This window comes from Copadichromis virginalis, linkage group LG7, assembly GCF_057382275.1.
Source record: "Copadichromis virginalis isolate Kocher_CV1m ecotype Utaka linkage group LG7, C_Virginalis_male_GT1.1, whole genome shotgun sequence".
Lineage (NCBI taxonomy): Eukaryota > Metazoa > Chordata > Actinopteri > Cichliformes > Cichlidae > Copadichromis > Copadichromis virginalis.
The window spans coordinates 18,386,818-18,406,934 of NC_140624.1; the positions used below are offsets into that span (position 1 = coordinate 18,386,818).

At 40.0% G+C, this 20,117-nt stretch overlaps 1 protein-coding gene and 1 long non-coding RNA gene across 3 annotated transcripts in view; one reads left to right on the forward strand and one right to left on the reverse strand.

The window, feature by feature from the left end:
• Positions 1-297: 297 nt before the first annotated feature.
• The window catches only part of LOC146704876 (A disintegrin and metalloproteinase with thrombospondin motifs 20), a 78,311-nt gene continuing 58,491 nt past the window's right edge, over positions 298-20,117 (reverse strand). Inside the window, exons 29-39 of the mRNA XM_085462327.1 lie at positions 12,050-12,217; positions 7,954-8,127; positions 6,952-7,122; positions 6,204-6,404; positions 5,903-6,032; positions 5,177-5,271; positions 4,977-5,071; positions 4,741-4,874; positions 3,402-3,493; positions 3,181-3,285; positions 298-2,913 (exon numbers count right to left, since the gene is read on the reverse strand). Of these exons, the coding sequence (XP_085318453.1) occupies positions 2,824-2,913; positions 3,181-3,285; positions 3,402-3,493; positions 4,741-4,874; positions 4,977-5,071; positions 5,177-5,271; positions 5,903-6,032; positions 6,204-6,404; positions 6,952-7,122; positions 7,954-8,127; positions 12,050-12,217 (1,455 nt within the window). The 3' untranslated portion in view covers positions 298-2,823. The remainder of the gene's footprint in view (positions 2,914-3,180; positions 3,286-3,401; positions 3,494-4,740; positions 4,875-4,976; positions 5,072-5,176; positions 5,272-5,902; positions 6,033-6,203; positions 6,405-6,951; positions 7,123-7,953; positions 8,128-12,049; positions 12,218-20,117) is intronic.
• Positions 13,612-18,300, forward strand: LOC146704877 (uncharacterized). Of its 2 annotated transcripts, XR_014921227.1 has the most exons (4): positions 13,612-13,897; positions 14,758-14,811; positions 15,777-15,832; positions 16,148-18,300. It is a non-coding gene; the product is annotated as an uncharacterized LOC146704877 (long non-coding RNA). The 2 variants fall into 2 exon arrangements; XR_014921226.1 differs by having other exon boundaries at positions 15,777-18,300.

The window sequence follows — 20,117 nt, forward strand, 5'->3', positions numbered from 1 at the left end:
ACAAAACACAAAACTAGTATTTAGTATTTTAGTTTTAACTAGTAATAGTGTTAGAGTATAGATATTTATAGATTGTGATTTGGGATTTTATACTTTTTAAAAATCAATATTTTTAAACTGCATCGAGCCTTGATGTGAGAGACCCAGATCCGACCCTCCTAGCAGTTTAACGTCACGTGTCTTAACGTAAAGGGAGTTGGTATCCAACTTTTCTAAAAACAGCAAGAAAATAGCAAAGTATAAAAACTGAAAATTGCAAATATAAAGAACCACACCATCACTTTGTTCATCAACGAGTCTGTTGGAAAGCAAGTTTTATTCTTACTTATTCTTTAACATTAGTGTAGTAGCAAGACATACAAGTAATAGTACAATTAGTATAGCACCAAAATCATTTGTTTCTTTTATACAGGCTGCGTACATACTGTAGGTACATAGGATTCTTTTAAACATCTTTGGATAAAGCATGGCAAACAAGCACACCGTTTCTCTACTCAGTACCAATGCCCATTCAATATTTTAGCACACAGTTTGCAATTCAAGTATGAATATTACAAATACACATATATCATAAGTTACAAATCTTAATGGTTATTACAAAAAAACAAAAACAGGATTACATTTCTACAAAACTGACAGCACACAGTGCATCAAGTATTCTTTAAATTTCTGATACAGACCTCATAGCACAATTGACCATCATAAAATGAACGACAGCCAAAGGTTTTCTAGCTGCTCACTGACTTTTATTATTTTCAGCCATTCTTTAAATCAAAAGAAGCGGCATTGTCTGAGAGGGAAAAAAAAACAGTCTGCATCTACTGCCTAACTTTGGTTAAAGCTTAACATTAGCGAATCCGCGTGTTCAGTTGGTTGATAGTTGTATTTGCGGTCATGGCAAAAGCCGGATATGATGCGTTACAGTAAGTATTGCTCAATGGGAGAGTCCTTCGCACAGTCGCTGGTCTGTTTTATCGGGCAATCTTGCATCTAAAACATTAGCTCTGTTCATAAAAGGACCACAACAGGCTATAAGGAGATCCTAGGGAGTCTGCTAGAAAGAGTTGAATCTCTGCCCTATCGAGTGTTATTCCCAAAGCCAGTTTTCCTTCTCAACATTAGAGGTAATTCCAGTTCAAAAGCACCTTTTAAAAGATCCTCATTCAAGATTAGTGGTTATATGCTACAAATAGTAGGATAATACCTATTTTAGCAGACAACGGACAAAACATATCAGACAATGGCTTCTCTGTTGGTAGTAGTCATTGTACCGTCATACAGAACATATCTACAAGTCAATGCAGAATAAATATGTTCAAACATAAATATATTACAACACATATCTCAACCGAGTATGGATGTCTATGAGAGGTAGGGTTTTGCAGGCACCTACAGTAGGCCCAACGGAGGGTGTGAGGTGAGACGCGCACGCATACACACACCTGATACTGTGTCAAGGTGTAACAGATGAGAACTCGTGTGACAAAGAGAAACACCAATAACAATCTAACTATGAAACACACATGCACGCACACGCACAAAACAGACAAAATTGTACTTCAACACCAGGAAATATGGAAATAGTTCAGCTATTTCCTCACAGCACTAGTGTTTACTCTGACAGTCGTGCCTCAGTGTCAGTCGGTGGACTGTCTATGTGGGTTTCAGTAGTTTTGTTAAAAATACCTGACAACAGATGACAGCAGACAGACTCACAAAGTACACGACAACTAAAACAAAACGTTATCTGTAGTTATTCTAAAGGCTCCTGATGTTCTCCTAACGTTTGACCTCTGACATGAGACAGGTGTGGAAGGACATCAGTACTTAGTTGCATGCTGATACGTTTCAGAGTCTTGAGCCGCAAAAACAAAAAAAGCATAAGAATTTCTCATTCCACCGACCGTAAATGTTTGTACGTCTCAAACTATGTCATTACTCATGCAAGTGGCCCCTTTCACATTTTTCAGGTTAAAAAATAATGGTTATTTGATTTATACGTTATTCTCATTATTGTGTTGCAAGTGAAAACGCAAATGGGAAAAGGGGTCACCTCCTGAGTAAATCCCAGGATGAGACATACGTTTAAACAGGAACCTGAACTACTTTTGTTCCATTTGTTTTCCATATGGGAATCATTCCTGCTCATCTGTTGCTGAGAACAAGATTTGTAATGCCCTCATATATATACCAAAGCAGCTAGTTCCTGTAGCCATCATTTTTCTTAATCTGTCACAATGTAGAAAAATAACACAACTATCCCTTATATACTCTTCCATAGTCTGCGTATAGACCTTTTTTTTTGAACCACAGTAGGATTGCAAGGACAGCATGTCTCCTTTTATACTATCTTGCTGACCACCATATCAGTTGGATCAGAGCCCAAGTGTTTTGTGTCTTTCTAAGTTTGGAAAAAGTTCCTTATCAGCCGGGAGGATATTTCTTTTCCTCCTGTCTTTGTATTTGTTTTCCCAGTGTTTTCAGTCCTGTATCCCGTGTTATGATACAAAAAAATCAATTTGCGTCATGCAAAATAATTTAGTCTCCAAAGCACATGAGTGCATGACAACGTCTGCACAACTGCTGACTCCTCTTAAGTGTTAGTAGTTTGGGTGAAGTACCTGATGGTGGCTCTGTAGCACTGCACTATATATAGCGTCCTGTCTGTTCAAGCTGCTGTTTGGGGATTGAGGATATTACTGTGGGATAATAATTGTTAAATGGTCCCCCTCTGACACTCACGGATGACTGCAGGATCAAATCTCTCTTATTGCCAGTATCTTATTCCAGACAGATTTAGGTGGTTTGGTCTCTGCACAGCTCTCAGTGGACTTGAAGAAGTAGGCCGTTGTGAGCCTGGGGAATGCACTTCCCACAGAAACCACCACAGCGGCCGTAGATTCTTGTCCCATCCTACAGACAGAGACAAATGAGAGAGGAAAAGTGGGCAAAGGGCAGAGAATGAAATCTTCATAAATGTCATGAAGGGATTCCTGCTCAGTGAATCACATTGATGACATTTCAGCACTACAGTCTCACACCACAACTGGAGTGATCCAGCATGAGGCTCAGTCCACCCCAGCAAAATGAAAACAGTGATCCATTACTTGAAATCTGCCCGGCATGACCCACACTAAAGGCAAGCATTATAGGAGTTCACTTGGAACGTTTTGTTTTTACCTCCGATCTGTGGACTTTGACTGAAACATAGTTGCCCTGAGATGTCCACTTGGTGGCCTGAGCCACTTTGAAGCCAGTGCCAATTAGATTGATGCTGAACTGGCCCTGAAAACACAAAAGAGACGGATTTATTTCATAGAAGTTCTCTAACAGGTAAGGTAAAAGAATATAAAACACACAACCAAAAAAAGCAAAACTGTCTTTCTTTTTTTTTCACAAACCTGTGGACATTTGGCTGCACTATAACAATCCCCCGCTGTAGCAAAGGGCACTGGCTGACCAAGAGGTGTCTGGGAAAACCGGAGGTCTGTGACTGGTAAACAGATACCAAAGACACTGATTTAAAGTCACAGTGACCACAAGCAGAAAAAATTGACTGAAACCACATGGCTGTAGAGTATCAACAACTAAGATTTTACTTTCTGGAAGAAGATATTTTTCAACATCTTTTCTCCTATAGTGAATTTGCTTAAATCTAAAGCAAAATTAGCAAAATCCTACTTTTTAAAACATATTTACCTATAGGAAATCTTTATGTTACACTTTCTAATTGTTTACTGAAATTCAAATACTGTTTGACTGCATGCAAGTAACATTTGCAATATTGCAAAAGGCACACCACATTAGCACCTCTTCATATTCTGCCCCTCATCTTTAACTCATTATTTCTCCTCGGCTCTCTTTAAGCCACCTGAAAACTAAATGAGTGTTGCGCAGACTGGGTGTGGGAACATGTGCTGTAAGGACCCAGATGAGGTGAAGGAGACGGGAGGATGATAGCGTAGGTACTAATCCAGCTTCTCAAGCATGCAAACTCATGCAGACACATCTTGTGTTTACCTATTTTTATGGCCATAACGCCTTTCCTTAGATATTCCTAAAGCTAATTAAAAGCGGAACATCTAATCCTACCCATTACCTTTATTCTCACCATAACCTAATTTTAAACTTAACCTGGTAGCTAAGGTTTAGCGATGAAAAAGCCTCTCAAACTTGCACAGTCCTGCAATTTGGTTCCAACAAATCTGCCTGAAGCCACAAGTATAATTGTGTCTCAGCTTTTGGGCCCTGAGAATATAATAAACACACACTAACACACACCCACACACACATCAAAGACAAAAGAATAACAAAAAAAACAGCACAGTAATCTACATTGTTTTATGTAATCAAAAGCATACTTGGACAAAATAGGGCAGGTGGAGCTGAGTGGAATAATGAGCAGAGGAATATGGCCTGAAGATGTGCATGTGTGCACATTGTAATTGTATGATTGCTTGCATGCAAGCGTGAGGACATGTTTTATTTCTGATGCAAAAGGATGGATGAGTGCTGACGGGCACGGTTTCAAGTCCTCTCCAGGGACACGAACACACAGTGCTGAAATCTCATTATTTTGATTTGGGAGGAGAGAGCGTGGAGTAAGGCTTACTTTCATTTGGACTGGGCTCTGGATGTGGCATTAGCGCTTTGGAGCGAGGCGTGTGAGGGTTAAAAAAACACCCATGTGTGGTCTCGATACAGTGCACGGCGTAAGGCAATCATGAAGTAATTACTCACTCGTTATCCTCAGGGAGTTTAGGTCCAGACGAACTTTGTGGAAGAGTGTGTATCCCGCTGCTGAGTAGTCGTTCCTACACTCACAGTCCTGTTTTCGGCTGCCGTTATACGGGCATTGAAATGGGTTCAGCAACCTGTGCGTTTAAAGAAATATGGGAACTGAGTGCAAACAGCACAATAACCATATTTCACACATTGCATAACCATACAGCGAGTCATCTCCACATCATACGCACCTGTGGCCATACACCTCGGAGTAGTTATCGGTCTGACCGCTGCGCAATGTCACATACTCCTTGGGGAAATCAGTCTGCATCTCAGCACAGTAAATCTAAGAGCAAACATATTGAGGTAAAGGATGAGATCCCACAAGTTTGCTGCTGCTGCTGCTTGAATCATGACGTGTGCCGGAGTAATTCTGGCAGAACATACAAACCTGTAGGATCCGGGATTTGACTTTGAGATAGTATTCGCCATCTATCCTCACGCCCTGTCTCATCTGGACCTCTCGGCACGTACTGAACAACTGGCCTGGGAGAGGGAGTGAGGAAGAAGAGCTTTCAGTGCAACAGTGGGAGCTGTCGACAGCTTTTAAAAGCTGGAGTATTTAGCCATCTCATTTTAAAAGTTAGTACATAAATCTTTTGTCAGCAAATAGCATAAAAATGTTGAAAGCTAAAAAAACTAAGCACTTCTCCCTAAAGCGGATAGTGACTTGGATCTAATCTTCCCAAGCTTGAGGTGTTGTAATTGTCTTGTTTGTGTTGCAGAGCTCATATTGAGCTGATTAGCTAGTCAAGATTAATACTTGACCAGAGAACTGACTGTCCAGTATATCCTTTCAATTTCATCAGTGCCTGACTTGGCAGAATCTAAGTCAGGAATGATTAACCCTGCGAACTTTGGCTTGCTGTTTTACAGCACTTTCCAAATCCACAATAATGCCTGGCTCAGCTGAAGCCCTTGAGGCATTCTGACAGACTGCACAATTTGCAGAAAACTGCTGACTGTCTGTTTATTGTTCCACTAAGTGATCACTCCAAGAGCCTTTAAGTAGTTTATTGTGTAAAAACAAAGCAAAACACAGAGTTTTTAGAATCAGATATGGTTGTTTCCACAGAAAGCACCGACAGTGACCATTACATTACATTTTACCACTCACATTCTCTTTCCTGACATGCAGCCTGAGACTCAGGTCTCTCTGACAGACGACAGTGTTTGGACGTTTGGCCTTTTGAGGTCACGCACTCCACTCTGCGCTCCATCACTCCTGCTCCACAGGTCTGCGAGCACTGGTAAAAACACGCACATACACAAACTCATTCCCTCTAAAAGTGAAAAAGGCTCCAGTCCAAATCCACAAATGAGATTTATTAAAATCCACAAGTCATCAAAATGTATTGTTAAAACTGTGATTAGCTGAGGAGGATTTCTTGCTGTCTAACAAGCCTTTTCTGACTCACCTTGCTCCACGGGCCAACTTTCCAGTAGGACATGTGAGGGCATTCCGTGAGGAGGCACGGCCGGCTGCCAGGAGGGCGAGGCTCAGGACAATTCGTGCTGGCAAAGGAGGACTGAGTGTACACACCCTGAGCGGGAGAGGTGGGCATCAGGGAGCAGGAGACAATACGCTGCTGGTAGCCAACACCGCAGCTGGCAGAGCACTAAGCCACACGAAAATACACACAGTGGGTTAAAAGCTTTGGCTTTAGAAGAAGCTGTTGTGCAGTAGAACGGGGCCTCATTGGTACTGCTGATGAGAATTGATGACCTTGCTCATTTTAAAGCCTTCTCCATTTGAATGAGCCTGATTCTACTGAAATGCAGATGTTTTGAAGCAATTAGTTGATTACGATGACAATTAAATTAGCAGAAGATGTCAAACGTTTTCGTGTTTTATTTAATGAACATTTTGAAATAAATGCCACATTTTCATCTTGTCAGCTGTTTTAGTATATACACAGCAGATCTCCCTATGACTATTCGAATATTTGTATGTGAGAAACAAGAAGACAGCTCTAAATAGACACAGTTTCTCCTTTTTATCTCATTTTTAAGTTAACACCTTTTGGGTTCAGACAGTTGTTTGAAAAAAGAAAAAGATGAAACAAAGTTCCTTCAGTCTTAAATTATTTCTTTCCATTTTAGAGAAATTATGAATTATTTGATACCAATACTGAAACTTATTACTTATATTTCTCATGTTCTTACCATTGACCAGTCTCCTGTTATCCACATGTAGTGACAAGGAGCTTCTTTGCAGGGCTGGAGCAATGGAGGTCGGGCTAATGGATCACAGTAATCACCCTGAGCAGGTGTCATTCCTGGATCCATGCACACCACTTTCCTGCTTCTCACGCCTTCTCCGCATGTTGCATTACACTGATAAAAAAAAATCACACACAGGGTTGTGAGATGGATTGTGGTTTCAGCAACTAAATCAACTTCTAAGACTCCTGGACATCCCTTTAGCACAATAAATGCACATCCCTATTAAACCTTTACACAAATGGAGGAAAGTGAGTGTTGTGTAACAACTGGAACAGTAACACAATGCCAAACATGTGCTCTTGACAATGTCAGTGTTAAAGATAAAAGTTAAAACAGATTTCCCTTCAGTAATGGCTTAAAAGTCATAAAATGGATCAGGATTTGAAAATTTGTGTGTTTTTCTTTTCACTTTCTTTATATTTCATAAGAACAGAGAGGATTTCAGCGGCAAACTGTGAGAGAAAGAAGGTTCAAAGTTTTTGCGGCAGCACAGACAGAGATCTAAACACTGCAAAGATTCAAGCAGTGCTATGTCCCTACAGGATGTCCCTTTTTTTAATGCCTCGCTTTGAGGACAAAGCACATCGCATTAAAGAAAGATGAGCCAGGAAGAAAACAGTCTGCTAGTGTGACACAGAGCAGTGCCGTTCAGTAGCACAGAAGGGGCGATGGCCATCAGTACTCTCAAGTTTGGATATCATTGATTTGTATCATATTTAGTTGCGATGGTTAACACTAAAGCCCTCACGACAGATAAAGGGTGTATGCAGGACGCCCATCTAATGGTGCAGAGAGAGAGAGTTAGCGACAAAGTGGAGATTGCAGCCAATAAAAGCTTTAATAAGATGCTTAAACATCTGAACATCTGTTTCACACTTGGAGAGTGAGCAAAGGAAATACGTCGTCACAGATAGGAAGAAAGAGAATAAACGAGTTACTTACTTCTTTCCATTCATCAGCGACCCAAGTGTAGTGTGTGCACTCTGCAGTTTGGCACGGCCGCGCAGTAGGAGGACGCGCGCGAGCGTCACACAGGTCCTCGAGGACTCGTCCCGTACCTTTTAGCCTGCAGTAGACATCGCGGTTCTGAACTCCGACCCCACAGGTGACAGAACACTAGTAAAACACACACAAAACACACATCTCATTTCGAAAACATGGCAAGAAGTGGGAAATGACTCTAAAGGAAGCTTATTTTTCTCCAGCAGCACTAAGGCTATAAATACAAAGTATTCGTTTTTGTGGCTTTTTAAACTCATTTCTGTTGTAGAGCTGACCTTAAAGGGGCACTAAGCTGATGACACAGTCTTAAAAGCTTAAAAAAGAAGGCGACTGAACTTCTTTAAGTCCGTAAAGATGTTTCGCCTCTCATCCAAGAGGCTTCTTTGGTTCTTAAAACAAATGGTGGAGAGTTCCAAGCATTTAACCTCTAGTGGGAGCTGACCACTTCGGAGGTGGTGCTGAGGGTCGCTGACCCACTATTGATCCTGTGTATCATCAGATGAGCCAAAGTCTGATAAAAGGGGTCATTACCATCACAGGGGGTTACGGGTGAATCCACTGTGTGACCTTGCCCCACCCTCACGCGATCTGTTGAGGTCATCTGAGGCAAGATGTGAGTGGAGGGTAAAAAGATTTCAAAGATTTCTCTGATTTGATGAAAGTCCAGTTGGGTCAACCGTATGTTCTAAGAGATTTCTTTACATGTGTGTGCTCCTTTTCTTGATTTTTCAAACTCTTAAGACTACCATGGCCTGGATGAGGGCCTACACAGACACACTGATTTTACACATTAAATCCAATTTCCTTGACATGAGAAAAATGCTGTACAACATATTTTGTTATTAACCTTGACTTTGTCATTGGAGGTATGTTGCCCTGGAGTTTAGACTTAAAATTGTGCATGAGTACGGTTTAGAACAAGTCACTATTTAGGAGTAGTGGGGGTCAGTAGTAAGAACTGACAGCTGAGTTGCATTTTAGGACCATGTGCTTATGATGCTTCATAAATCTCTAAATCACGGACTCACCAATTTAAACTAAGACTATATAATGTCTGCTCAGCAGCAGCCACTACAAGGGGCAGTTACAAGATAATGGTTTATTGAATTTGCCCTTATTTTCTGAGATGCTTACGTATTGCATACTACCATTCTAACAAATATGCTAAGAAAATATGTGTTAACAGAGTAATTTAAGTGAGACAGCAAAATCCATCTTATAATTCTGTTGGTTTTCCTCTCCTAAGTTTCACAGGCGATATTTTTATAACGTTTGTTTGGTCTGCCGAGTTAAGATATGCTGCTTTGATGCTCCGGTTCAATGCACTTCATGAATCCAGAAATGGGTTTGTTCCTATTCTGTGAGCTGTATATCTGGGATCACACAAAGATCTATCTCAGACATCTCTTTGATGTTCTTTGAGAAGCATGCCTGCATACTAAGGTAGCGCTCTGTAAGATTTCTGTCAGTGCGCCCCACGGCAGCTGTGGCTACAATGTAGCTTGCCATCGCCAGTGTGTGAATGTGTGTGTGAATGGGTGAATGACTGAATGTAGTGTAAAGCGCTTTGGGGTCCTTAGGGACTAGAAAAAGCGCTATACAAATGCAGGCCATTTACCACGATTTCAGCTGACCACGCTGATTTCTCACATTACACATTACACATTCATAAAAATCAGTGTACGACCCAGAAGTTGCTGCAACTTCTGTTATCGTTGCAGAGTTTATCCTTAGATGTGAAGGTTCAACTCTTTGAGTTTGGAGAAAGAACAAAAAGCACTGCAGGAAATCTGACCTTCAGATCAAAATATGCCTTTAAAAAGCAAAAACAACAGCAAAAAAAACTTGCGTCAAGCATGAAAATAGAACCTGCTGTTCAAGTGATTCTAGAAGTGATACAGCATAACCCAGCTTTAAAAAGTGTGCGCTCTTTAATCACAGTGTTTAGTAAGCAGTTTAAAGGGTCAGCTCATTTCATTTAAAAGGGCATTTTTTCCTGTACTTTCAAGCTTCGTATAGTGGAATTAAACAAAACTTGTTCTTTATCATTTTTTAAAGCAAACATAGATTTGACCATATAAACAAAATCATTCACCTTCATTTTATTAAAACAAAATAATTCAATAATTTGTGAGAAACATGCAACTAAAATCCAAACTCAAAATAAGATAACCAAATCAATAAGACACTGAATCGTCCTTTCAACTTCACTTTACAATAAACATGTGTAACATGGTATTTCGAATAGCAAGTGGAGAGAATTTTGTCCTTGAAAACCAAACTGATTCCCAATGGGAAGCACCCCCTCCTCCCCCCCAGCTCCTCTAATATATTGTCTATTACATTCGCAGTCAGAGGTGACTGAGAGTGCTGGGTAGCTTCGGAATAACTCAGGCACTGGGTGCTGAGGTTTCATAGTTGTCACATGCACGGACATTAAGATATAAAACATGTCTTTATGCTCTAGTTGAGGATTTCATGGTTGCTGGTGGTATGTGGAGGAAGATGATTGCTTCCAGACACCAGCGAGAGAAAAAGTGAGAGGGGAGGAGGAAAGGCTCAAAGAGTGGGGAGTGGCAGGAGTCTTGTGAAGGGGGAGCAAATGTAAGCCTTGCAGGACCTTTGGGGATTTTACATTTACATTTTATACTTTCCAAGCAGGCATGAGAGGCTTTTCATGAACTGCTATGAAAGTATTCAGTGTCCAAGTCACCAATTAGTACAGAAACCTCCTGTAATTCAGATATTTATCCCCTTCCCACCCTGTTTGCATGTGCATGCACCACAAACTTGGCTGCATCAGCTGCCACATTTATCACTTTTCATTTTGACAGATTCACATTCACATGGTCAGTGTGTGGTCTGACAAAAAGCTTTCATAGAAGAACTGTACTCTAAGATAGGATTTTAAAAAGTTCCCTGAATATTTGAAACCACAAACACAAATGTTACACTAAGTGTGCTATAGTAGTGCACAAAAGTCTCGTGTCACTCCTCATTTCTTTACATTTTGCTTCCAAGAAGCCAGACTTTCTTGTCATTTTTAAAGTGGTCTTGAGCAAGAGTTCTTCAGGCTCTCTGAATGTCGTTCAAAGGTTTTCTATTGACATTAACCGCTTTTTGCACTTTAGTCCAGTCCTTGTACCTGACCATTTATAGAGTATTTCTTTTTTTGTTTATTGAACCATTTAACACTGACCTATGAAAAGATCAAGAATAAAAAGGCACCTAACTCAAGGGATGAACCACTTTTGTGTCTACACATAGCAGAAACTTAACCTAAGAACCAATTTGAAATTGCATCTTTAGAGCTATTAACTCAAACTTTGACATATCTTGGTATGCTGTCCAATGTGTCTTAAAGAAAACTGAGGAAAGTTGACAAGTGGAGGGCAAAAGATGACATATCGGGCATAAATAAAAACAACGCCATGTGCAAAGCATCCAGTAGTACTGCACTGGCTTCATTTCTCAGTATCACAATGATCCCAATCACATTGCCAGCGCAGTACAAGCACACTTGGAATGCTATCGGTTATAGATTGGCCTCCCCACATTCTGGACCTCAACATTATTCAAGCAGTGTGGGATAATCTTGACAGAAAATGGAACCAAATCCAGCCAACATCCAAAAAAGAGCTTTGAATGTCATTAAAGAAGCCTGAGAACTATTCCTGAAGATTTCTTTAACAAATTACAAGAAAGCTGCCTAAGAGAGTTCAGGCTGTGTTGAGGAATGAAGGTGGTCATCACACAATTATTGACTCTGAAGCTTGTTAGAATTTTGCACAGTACTGTACATAAACAGTCTTGGCCTTTAGAGTTTAGTTTACACTTTTGGGAATGACACATAAATCTTCAAAAAGAGCAAACTGAGCGGTGATTGGACAGGTGCTCTGTGTGTACATGTCCTACATCTGCAATCTCTAGAAAGAGTTTGTGTTTGTGCCTCAGCTGCAGTTACTCACAGCATGGCCTCTCTGAGACTTTTGGTTATTATCTAATCCCCAGAAGATAGCAAGAAGAACAAACATACCTCCCTCCATCTGTTAGCTTTCCAACTGGGGCATACTCGAGCCCGACAGGCCTTCTGTGTCCGAGGCCGGGGCAGATGACTGCAGTGCTTCTCTTCTATTTTGGTTTGGTTCTGATATACACAGACTACATCCCGTTGTTTGGTCCCTCTGCCACAGCTTACTGAACACTGGGGAGGAAATTGCAGGGAAGGGGGATGGGTGTTGGATAGAGAACAACACAAAGTTTAGTGAAACACAGTAAAGTCCAACTCATAGCTCGATTAGCGCTCACGCTTATGATTGCACCATGTAAACATTTCTGTACAGAAGTTCCTCGAAAAGTAAGTCAACTGAAAATAAAGTTGTTAAGCACAAGTTACCACACTGAAAACCAGAAGAGATTGATTTTTTTAAGGCAACCACATTCTGTTAACCAGAAATCTCATTCATAGGCTCTCTTGTAAAGCCTCAGATCAATATGCATAAACAATCGCATTTAATGCAGAACTTAAGGCCTCAACAGAAGAACACCCCTTTGACCCAACACCTAAAGGTCGACTGAACACACACTCCAAAACAAATTTAAATAAAAAACCCAAAATAGTGACGAAAAACCTTTATGTTAAACAGCCATGCTGATGGAATACAGTGAAACAACTGAACCTGTAAACACAGGGATTGCTTTTAGAGCAGCAGAGGCACAGGAAGCGGGGACAAGGGATGCAATGCAAAGCACACCGTAGATGCACACGCAAGACATTCATCTGGCACCAATAAGGAACTTAGATACACTTCAGGAAATCTAGACAATGAGGCAAGAGGACACAAAAAAAGGCATGAAGAATAAAAACCAGACACACCAATAAAAAGATCTGAAACGGCCTTTGCCTGAGATGTTACAGACAGCAATTAAGGTGCCTATTTCTGCTTGCTGAGTGAGTGCCTGTATACAAGGCCACTCTGAATAAATGAGATGCTAGAATCAAACACACCAGATGAGATTTTGCCTGAGCATTTTTTCCAGTCCAGATAATGAACATTATATTCTACTGTCCTCTAATTATGATCTCAGATTATTGCATAACTCAGAGGTGGTGACCTATGGGCTTTGCAGATGTGGAGTTTGTGTTTTTCTTCACATTCTGGGAGGTAGAGGAATGGTTTCCTGTTTAAACAATCTAATAATCATATGCTCCATTCAAAGCCTTTCAACAAAGCCACCTCATCCTGCCTTTTCTTGGTAAGTATGGTGCGGGTAGCGGTTGACACTGCACACACACGCATCATACACATTGTAATTATCAAGGCATTTTAAACACAGGGCCCGCTCAGCTGACAGATGACATCAAAGCCAAGGGCCAGAGCCTGAGTGACTAGTCCCCAAGCACGGCAGATTCACATACCTGCTGCACGCTCACTCAAAAAGCAAAACAGGACTCTCCTTTACCTCAGACAAGAGCAGAGAGAGGCAAACAAGTTGGAGGGGGGGGAGATGAGGAGTGGGGCTGGCCCCTCCTCATTCTTGTAAAAGAAGCAGGAAGAAAGAGAAAGGCAAAAAAAAAAAAAAGGGGTAGGGAAAAAAAGGAAATCACAGCCATACGAGCTACGCTCCCCCAGCTGAACTGTATCTGCGTTTTAACAGTGGAAGAAAAGACATTATATGGCATCGCGCTCCTCCCGCAACCCTGCCAGCCTCATCTGTCAGCCATTACTTAATCATGGCCGATAACACAGAGCACAGAGAGCTGGCACAGCGCGTGGGACCAGAAGACAGTTTCACCTCTGAGAGCAAGAGGAGGGCAAGGACTCAGGGACCTCTGATTCAGCGATCTACAGCTGGGTTGCTTCACTCACCAGCACCCACTCAGGTAAGACCATTTTCCCTATCAATCAGCCTGCTGCTTGTCTTTTATGTCCTGCATTTGTACAGTGTCAAACTTAAAATATGTCTGTTTTTTTATTTTCTTGGTGGAAAATTGATCAACACACATACTTATGTTAGTTTTTAGTGTATTTTACTAATGAAAAATTGCTTCATCTGAACCTCCACGTATGTACTGTATGTTTTATTAGTTGTGTTGAACTTCTAGTACTATTCAGGTGTGCTAAGGTGTAGCAGTTTTGAATACAGGTTCACAGTTCCTTGGGAGAAACGTATAAATCAACAGGTCACACGGGAGGGAAATTAAACCCTCTTGAGACAGATTTGCCCTCCCACGTTGTCCCAGCAATTAATTTCAGATGATTTGGCGGGCTAAGCCCACTGTAATCCAGTGAGGTTCATTTAGGCACGATGTGGATTACTCTAAAATGGAACGACTCAACAGCTTTAGATTTGGCAGCTGGAAATCAGCCAAATAAAACAGCTTTTGTCAAACAAGTTTTCTTTTTTTTCCCCATGCAGAACAAAACTTCTCCAGAGGAAGACATAATTAATATTTACAGCCACATGTAACAAAGAGGCAGCTTTTCATTATTTTGCTTAGTGGCTCTAAAGCAGCCTTTTTGAGTTGATCAAGATTCACAGTTCTACCACAAATCGCATAATTGAGTGCTAAACCAAACCCAGCTAATTCATGCCATTTTTCTCCTTTTTTGCATGCTACAAAACTACAAAATACAGACCTCTGATTTTGATTAAGTGAACACTATGATCTCATATGGATGCTCCAACTGGATAATCAAACTGATATCAGATACCTTTTTGTGCATCAATGCCTTTGTCTAGGACTGGCAGGCAGAAACCTCGAGATGACCCAACCCACTGCTTTAATCTAAACAGGTAAGCCAACAGAACACATGGAAATTGTTAAAACGCCCCAGGGAACCTTGACTGTAGTTTAAAAATGTGTCACACTGCTAATAAATGGATATGACCTTGCAGTACCTTGTGGAGAGGAAAGAATATTCCACAAAACCAAGTAACCACCTCGTTCAGACAGACTAGTTTGTCATCATGGCCTTAAGCAGCAAACATTTACTGCTGCTTGAACTATAATTATGGGATGAAGAGGTTTTGTTTGGCAATAAAAGCAGAATTCAGGTTTGTTTTATGTTGGAACTGAAAAATATTATGTACCTCCTCCTAAATCCATCTGCATGCTGGTTTATCCCAGAATTTCATCTTTTTTCTTAGTGTAATATATCATCATAGTAGCTTTTTTTTTAAATTAAAACAAACTGGATCATAGGACAAAAAAGTATATCTTTCGCGTTTAAAATAGCTTTGTAGATATAAAACCTAATAGAGGGACAGGGACAATTATGGTGTTGTATATTGACTACAGTAAGTGGTTCTAACTGAGTACACATCTTAAAATGTGAGGACCATGGTTGCATTCCAATCACGTTGCAGCATGCTCGCAATGCAAGGGGATGGTAATACCAAGCATATGGCAAACTGTAGTTGCATACAGTCTTCAAAGGAGCTCAGTGCTGACCTGGAGGAAGAACAGCGTGTGGAATCATACTCTCAAGCACATGTTGTCAAGGCTGAGTGATAAAATATCACTCAGTTGAGCAAAGTTGACTTGTCCTCATTAACCATGCTAACCCAGCAGAGTCTTAATCTGGTAGGAGTTTAATAGGTGGGAACTAACCAAACGCTGACATAGTTGACATAGCGACATGTCTTGAGTAACTATGTTCTTGGCATGCAGCTGAACACATCAAGTTCAGATAAGGAGAAGAGGAAGACGTGGTGTCACAGAACATTCAGGCTTTTCTGTCCATGGTCTTGTTTTGCAGGGAGGTTTCAGAGACAGAAGCCAAAACAACACATGTTATCAACATGGGAACAGCTGGTAAGAGTGGCGTCATGGGGCAAAAGAATGTCAAGAGTCATAGATCTTTTCTATCCAACAGGCTAAAACACCCAATCAGACTTCTTCATCCTAGTTTCATTGATTTATACTGAATATCCAACTCCAACCAAGTTTATAAGATGCTTTGAAATAAGAACAATGACAATGCACATACAGTATATGAAGATCAGGATGCAGTTCAATATATTGACCTAACAAGTGATGAATTTGAAATGATGGAAGTTGATTTTGTCATATTATTCATTTATGGATGTAGTTGACTTTATAATGTGGAAATAATTTCTGTCTATCCAGTTTTTCACAGACGTTTTAACACAAGATCCACATTGAACTTCCAAATGGCTAAAACTAAGCACATTCTGACCTAAACGTGTAAGTATGAACTTGCCATAAAGTGTTAAATAAACAGCAGGTTGAGCGGCATGTACAACAGTCTCCAACACAGTTTGCTTTTCAAGTCAACACCACTCAGAAAGAATATAACAAGTGACATAAGGAAAAAAATGGACTATCCAGTCAATTTTTCCAACTCTAAAGATTCCACCGAGACATTTCTCAATGAGCTTGTTAAACATCCTGCAATGAGCGCTATAATGAACACAGCCAAAAATGAAGAGTAGTCATATAAACATAAGAATAAAGCAAATTCTTGATGGCACAACTTGGAAAAACACAAACAGCAGATCAGTTAGTCATAAAGTAGTGACCTGTGACACGGGGCAGCCAAGTCAAACTTCCTCTTCCTGCTAAATGTTACGCAGCTGCTTTTCTTTTTACAAACAGCAACGTATGGAAAAGCTCAGAGAAGAGAAAGATCTGAACCTTTCAATTTTTTCTAGGAAAAAGAAATGTACAAGGAACTGATGCAAAGGAATCTTACACTTAATGCATATTTTCAAAGTGGTATTCAGTTTTGTTTTTAGCCTTTGTGTGGAGATTGCCTTGTTTACCTTATAAATTGTTTTCCTCTCTTTCACCATCATTTTCTTTTTGTTTTGTAGCTCTCCAACACTGTACCTCATTTTAGTCCAAGTCCAAGGACGGTATCAATTCTTAGCAAAGGAAAATTTTTCCACCAGAGGAAAAATACAATAGGAATCAAGACAGAAAGTAAATAACAACAATGACGGAGAACAGATAATAGTCAGGTCTCAGAGTTCCTCCGTCAATCCAAATGCATCATGCAGGGGTCATGTGGTGAGGTGGAATTAACATCCTTTATAACTTCAAAAAGAAACAGAACTACCAGGTGGTGATATATTAAGGTTTTTATTTTAGCTAAAAGTTGAAACAAAGCACTATTTGCTCTGTTACTGAAACTGACCTAGAAGACAGTGTCAATCATTATCGCACCCACAAGAGGGGAAACAGTCCATTTCACTTCATCACTTGATAGCATCGACATGCCCAAACATGAACAGGCCCCATTAAGTCTGTGGTGGTAGCCTCATGTGAGAGGACTTTTCATGTAAGTGGAGTCTATGAAGTAACTCCTGTGGGTTTAAAAACACTTCACAGTGCTTCACTTAAAGGAATGCGAAAAAGCAGATGTTTTGTACCTGTGTGAAAACACGATCATGTTCTCTGCCATTCAGCCAGCCCGGAGAAGACCAAATCAAATGCTTCCAGAGACCTTCAATCCCTGTCTCCTCTCTGTTCATCTCACTGCATCAGCTCCCAAGCTGGATCACCCACAACAGCTACGCTCACTAAATGGGCACTTTATTTTCTTTCAGTAGCTTTCACACACTCACTGTGCTTCAGCAGGAGCAGGAACGGCATTAATAGACTTCTCCTAACTATCATTAAACTAAACTAGATCATGACGATACTTGTGCAGCAACCTGCAAAGATAGCTTCTGATATCATCTCACGGCATCAGTGCCACCTAAATCTTAGCGGTTTGCCAAAATGTGTAAGCCCCAGGGATTGATCCTTTATGTTAAAGTCTTTTACCAATTTAGCACACACAGCAATGATTGTTCTAGTGAGAAGCACCAGGAAGCCGCTGCTCTAATAACCTAAACTCAACTAGCACACGGGCAGCATAAGGAATCACAAGGCTGATGATGTCACAAACAACTGCCCCCAAAGTGACAGGTTTGATGTTTCCCCCCCTGTTGCCCTCAAACTGGAGTCAAGTATGTCAAAGCTCTACATGTGGATTTCATTTGAAGCAGCATGATTAGCGTGCAGACGCTTTACTGTGATCCCCCCTCCATGGGAAACCCACACTCGACGGGAAGTGGTATGTTTTTGTTAACAACAAACAGGCATAAATCACATAAGTGGTGCAACACAGCCGTATCACTGGTCCTTACACCCAGCTGACATCAAGATTGCTTTTAAGGTAATTACCATTAGCTAATGATATTTATGTTCCTAAAAGTTTATGTTGAACTGTGTGCCTATAATCCGGAACCTGTGCAATAAATGTGGTAATTGTTTTGTGTCTTTTTCTCTTTTTAAAATACTCTCTGATGGCGTGTATTGGGAAAATGAATATGACTTTAACAGTAACTGATCAGTCAGACCTTTCTGGTTACTTACAACAGATTGATGGAAAGACACTTAAGTCAGTCAATCAGTCAGTGAAGAAGCAAGTAAACAGTTGAATTTATCAAGATATGTTTTTTAATATGTAGAAGGTGCCAAAAAGGAAAACAAAAATGAAATCAAGGGCACAACAAGCAAGATTAGTGTCTAAGATTAAGTCTCAATCTGAAAAGGTGAGTTTTGAAAAGTCAGTTTAAGGGTGTAAACATTTTATAAATCGAGAGGCAGAGAGCGAGAGAGGCAGAGCTCATTTATGAATATTTCCAAGATGGTAGTATGTACTCAGGTTTATTTCCAGGATTGTTGTTGTTGGTTTAAATATATTGAGAGGGCTTGATTAGAATGGATGGCATTTAAGGGTGTCTCTGCAAGATTACAAGGATTTTAATAATACAGTCTCTTATGAAATGTTTTGACAGAAAAAAAGGCGGGATACGTTTGAATATATTTGATTTATGTAACATATAACAACTAACATATACACTACTGCTGATGGTTCAAAATTATAAAAAAAAAGAAGATTTGGTATATACTACAAAGGTAAGATGCTTTTACATAAGGTAAGATAAATCCAAAGCCATGAGCAATATTGGAAATGTTAATTAAAACAACTGCCTGCCCCCCACCTCCCCACCATGCTGCTTGATCTCTATCTGGCCTCTAAGCGTCTCCTATTTCACCTGAACAAAAAAGGTTTGTTTGTATGAACAATAAGTGCGTTTTGAGCCTCTCAAATCATTGTGAATTCCTAAATTATATGAGAGTTTATGCATTACAGAAGATGAATAGGTAATTGTAATTTTGAATAGAAAAAGACTCAATGATTATTGTGTTGTGTACATTGGTGCTTTGTAGGTCAATAGTTAAAATAATCGTTTACTTTTAAAGAAAGAAGTAAATAAGTAATTCTGGCATATTGTGGGTTATTTGAAGCCTTTGTTGAAATACTAATTTAAATATAGAGTTTGACAGTACTTCAAAGATTATAATTGCCTGCATTTTGCAAACAGTGTTTGGTTTTTTTTTTCAGAATTTCTACTCCTTTCTCCAAAAACTAAACAAGACTTGCCAGAAAAAATTAATACCAATTATTGTTGCGGTTTAAAAAAAGAAAAAAGATAACATTACACTGTCTCCAGCCAAATGCATTACAGAGAGCACTATTAATACAATGGTAAACAGATGTGCCACCCAGCGCTAAGGTTTAATTTGGACTCTGCATGTTTTTCTCCAAAGAGATTAGAGAAGAAAATGTTAAAACACATAAAAGGAAAAGGGCCTGGAGTGTTATTACACTGCAATGTGCCATGGTATGTGAAACACTATAGAATCAGAGTTTAAGTTTTCCCCCCAAAGATTAAATTATTTAAAGTATTACTGAAAAACAAAACAGTAAAGTCAAATTGAGGGTCAAATACCAAAATACCCCTAATGGCCCACAGATCACATCTTTTCTATGGGGTGCTGTACGTTAACTTTGTACATAAACTGTATGTGTATTGCATGTACACAGTATGTAGAGCATATAAATGTACTGTATATAAAAAGTCAGTGCACATGAAAACAAACTCTTTTTAAAGTCAGTTGTTATTTACCTTACCCCTTGCAAAGCAACGTGTTTTTTTCTGTCTTGCTGTTCCTCGTGCAACATTTTGGCTTTATGACATTCACTAAAGTCCAGTGTTATTTTTTTGTTGTTGTTTGTTTG